Source organism: Cupressus sempervirens, chromosome 9, assembly GCF_028749045.1.
Source record: "Cupressus sempervirens isolate cs-2001-9-10 chromosome 9, ASM2874904v1, whole genome shotgun sequence".
In the NCBI taxonomy this organism is placed as follows: Eukaryota; Viridiplantae; Streptophyta; class Pinopsida; order Cupressales; family Cupressaceae; genus Cupressus; species Cupressus sempervirens.
In genome coordinates this window covers 162,384,074-162,388,520 of record NC_143126.1, presented here as the reverse complement: position 1 = coordinate 162,388,520, position 4,447 = coordinate 162,384,074, and the positions used below count along the sequence as shown (strand labels likewise).

The window sequence follows — 4,447 nt, the reverse complement described above, 5'->3', positions numbered from 1 at the left end:
ACTACTTTTCTTCAATCAGATGTGTGGGGCAGTGGCGAGTTGTAAAATGATTTTGGAGCTGAAAGCAATCAAGGAGAGCACTCCATCATCCATCTAAACAAATAAATTAAACGTTTATTGTTTTTGAGTTGCAACATAAGTACATCAGGATATGCGTCACATTAAACTTTTTTGTGGTGGTTTGCAAGAAAAGAAACTATGTTATCATAACGATTCTTTTGAGAACCCCCACAATTCATTAGTACGATAATATATCATGTCTGTATCTTCCACTATGGCTTTAATTGAGTGTAACCTTGTGGAACCGAATCAACTGCTTTTTAAATAATGATTTGTTTCCCAAATGGATTCTTTCTTAAATGAGTTTTCTTTTATTAAAATTGGTGAAAGCAACCCAAATTTCTATTAAAGTATCTTTGGTCATTAATTTAAAATATCTAAATGACAGATACTTATACGATGCAATGTCTAGATCCAAATCCACTGCAATGATATAAGAAGACTATGACATATTGAATTAAAAAGCTAAGGGTTTTATTTGATTTTGTTAAGATGATTTAGAACTATTAAATGTTCGTGAAGAGAATGGTGGCAAGATTTGTTTAGTTAGATCCTTGGAACACAATTTTTTTTTCTGAAAAAGAAATTGTAGACATTCAAGATAAAATGTAGTGATTCGTTAGTCAAAAATCTAAATATGATCATGACGATCCAGTTGTAATCACTTGAGTTGATCAAATAGAAAGATCAAAGTACATTTTGTATATTTTCATTTGGTAGATTCATTGGACTACCTCATTATGTCTATCAAGAGTTTGTGATGTTACTAATTTGAAAAAAATAAATTTTGTGGCATGACTATCTAATATATTAAGGGTACCTATATCAAATCATTGAAGATTGGGAAATGGGTAAGAAGGGAAAATCTTTTAGATAAGTCTAGATCCAAATGTCTTGGAATTTGACAATCCTAGTCATTTTAGAGGAAATTACAAGGAGAAGAGTGATTTTGTGATGAGTGTAAAAAGCCTTCTAGGGATGATGGTGGTGGCTTTGTCATGAACTTTGTTATACATGTAAATTAGATATCCACATGAAGTTGATTTGAAGTTATTTTTAGACATAAAGTATATGATAGATAACTTTTATAAGATTATTGTTCATTGTGAAAAAATATTATTTTGGTTGATAAATGAATGAAGAGGATTAATGTTATTCATATGCTTTGTGTAACAAGGAGCCTACTTTATATAAGTAAATTTAGTAGTTCAAGATTGTGGGCTTCTTTTTCATGTGGAGGGAATAAGACGGTGAGAGGGAATTATAGTTCTTGCTAAACACATCTATGTAAACACTCTATTTGAACTAGACACATCCAAATTTTAATGTCAAAGCTATTTATACATTGTGAAGATATTTAACGAATATGTTTCTTCACCATTAGAATTAGTGTCAATTATGAGTGTCGTATCCATATTTAATAGTCACTCTTTATGAGTATCTAATTTTTTTTATTTTTTAGAGACTAAGCAACAAGTAATGGAGTCTTTTCATTAAAAATTAGATTAAAACTGCTTTTAAAAGTAAACAATAGATTGTGATCAATTTATTAACTACATAAATAAAGTGTTTGGTAGCTAGTCATGTTTAGAAGAAATCTGTTTAACATAAACAATTATGTACAGATGTGGGGCTAGTCTCGGGAGCTATCATAATTGTATGTCAAAACTAGAGTGTCATATGTATAACATATTAATGATTTGTACTATTTATTTTTTGTCATGGTAGAGGATGAGAGGTTGATGATTGAAAATTTTAAAACAACATGGAATCTAGTAATTATAAAAAAAGATAAAGATGAGCATCTACACTTCTCTTAGCAAAACAACTTACTTTATAGTGTTACTACTAAATATGTTCTTGCAAGGTGTGTAACATATAGAAGAATGTTAAGAAAGGTGTGTCAATATTTTTTCTAATAGTATGCAAACAAAGCATTTAATTTTCATATTACAATACAAATTAAAGAATAATTGTCAAACTATAGAAGTCACCTTTAACCAAATAAACGTTTTGAAATGCTCACCATTGCTTTCCAAATGTCTAACATATAGATCACCTTGACCTCTACAATTAATAAAAGAGACCAAATAAAATTAATAATAAAAAATAAAAATCTATATATATTTATAACACCTGAAAAATATTAAAAATATCAAAAGAGTGCAACTGGTTAACCATCAAAGTATGATTCAACCTACCCAATATCTAGGTTGATGTACGCAGATTTGAAAAATTGAGTGTTCATATAATAATTTATCATGCGTTGAAAGCATCTTACCTAAAATCTCCATTGTTTAAGTGAATTCATAATTCCGCCATTGTTAATGTGGATTCTAGAACACCCCATCATCGTTTAATTGTCACTATCTTGTGTTCTTCAATCCTATTTCGATTCAATCACCACCTTTCCTGTCATAAAATTTCTCCCACACATCTTATCGAAGAGAAAGCCGTGACCCCATGATTTTGACACATTAATTAAAGCCATAAATCTTTATATGGTGGAATCATAGTTTTATGGAAGTGCGATGAATAAAGAAGAAATGCTGAGCTCTTCATCTTGTGCCTTGGTCCCACAAATTAATCTAAAAATCTTAAAACTTTTCAGTGGCCGGCATATTAATTTTCTCTAAAATTCCACCATGAAAGAGCAACGGGAATCCTGCTCCCATTGGTGAAGCTTTTTAGCTATACTTGTTGATTAATCGAGTTGGGCCCTCAGAAAATTATTTGCTAAATCATCACACAATTCCTCCATCACTCTTGCAGATCGATTAAGAAAGCTTCCTTATCATTGCTCTGCACAATTCCTCCCGTTTCCTCTTATCTTTGTCTCAGACCATCTGTTCTGCAACTATGCAATAAAGATTGAATTTTTATCCATAAAAATTCGATCTTTAAGAGGTTTTTGCCAGAAAAAATCGATCTTTAAAAAGTTCTAATGGTAAGCATGAGGTTATAAGATCAATTCTCTGCTATAATATTGAAAAATAGGATATGTCGAATCAATGCCACAGATCATACAAGAAGGTTTATCTGATGCACGAAAAAATTATAGAGCTAATTCATGATTGTATTGAAATTTTGATGATTTGTGCAGATGGAATATGAAGAGGAATTTTACGGTTGTGGAGATGGCTATGGCGAATCTGAGGAGGAGACTCTTTCCTTGTGCGATCTTCCCGTCTCTGCTGGGAGCACTGAAATCTCTGCAGAATTGGAGAGCTCCATGAGAAATTCAAGCATTGATTTCTCAGAGCGCGAGGATTTCGATTTCAATTTCGGCTTCGATTTTGATTTGGGCCGCTCTATTTCGACGGAATTTGAGAGCTGCCCGGCCGACGATCTCTTCTCCGGCGGCCAAATCCTTCCTCTCGCTAAATCCAACGCACAATTTTCTTCCAGCAAATCGAATTCTTTCCGGGAGATTCAGATTCTGTCAACGGAAAAACTGCAATCTTGGAGATCAGATTCGCTGGAATCACGATCGAGCTACTGGACAAACTCAAGCTCGAACAATTCTCAAGCTTCCCGTGGAAATTTCAATTCCTCTGCTGCCTCGCAAAGAAGAAATCTTGTACATGTTAATGGCAGAGAAAAATCTGAATCAAATTCCCGCCGAAGGTCGAGCACTAAAGGGTCTGTAAAATGGCAGCAATTTTTTTCAGTTGGTCTCAGTAAAACTCCAGCAATGCAGCTGGACGACATGCGTCTCCGGCAACAGAAAAGCTTCAAGATCCAACAGATTGAAAAGTCCGTCAACGGAAAAATGGAAGAGACGCCCATGAGAGCCAAAAGATGGATGAAATTGAAAATTTTCGCGTCATTAAACGGCTGTGTGGGCTCCGTGAAATCTGTCGTTAACTGTACTACCGCAGTCGAGAAACGTATTGATGCCGGAAATTAGAGCCATTAACGAATATGATTGATACATTTTCATGGGCTCTGGTTTTTTTTTTTTTTTTTTTTTTACGGCAATTGACTTGATCTGATTGATTTATGTATGTCATTTCAGTTGGAATTTTGTGTAAAGTCTTTGAGAAGTTATTAAATCACGGATTGAATGATTCTGAGTGTGTATTTTAATTCTAACTTGTATTGCTCAGGGAGATTTGGATTGTGTTCTTGTCCGTTTCACTGAATCAAAGTGTTTGGTGGCGATTATGTCCTTGTTTTTTTTCGTGTTTCTTTCCTAACATATATTTGAAATTGTCGTGACATAATGTTTTCCTTCCACCTTTTTTGTTTCAAGTATGGCGTGTACGACACGCAATTGTTAATTGTATTAAACTTCAAAAGTTATGAACAAACCTTGTCGTTAGTTATATCCATCTATTCTTCCACGTAATCTTTTTTTTTTTCATATTGACAACGCATTTAGATG

The 4,447-nt window shown here is 33.3% G+C and overlaps 1 protein-coding gene across 1 annotated transcript; it reads left to right on the top strand.

The window, feature by feature from the left end:
• Positions 1-2,654: 2,654 nt before the first annotated feature.
• On the top strand, positions 2,655-4,130 carry LOC149538007 (uncharacterized). The gene is made up of 3 exons (XM_089802292.1): positions 2,655-2,934; positions 2,969-3,007; positions 3,164-4,130. Exons 2-3 carry the CDS (start codon positions 3,005-3,007, stop codon positions 3,968-3,970), a joined length of 810 nt encoding a protein of 269 aa, XP_089658418.1. The 5' UTR covers positions 2,655-2,934; positions 2,969-3,004; the 3' UTR covers positions 3,971-4,130.
• Positions 4,131-4,447: the final 317 nt, after the last annotated feature.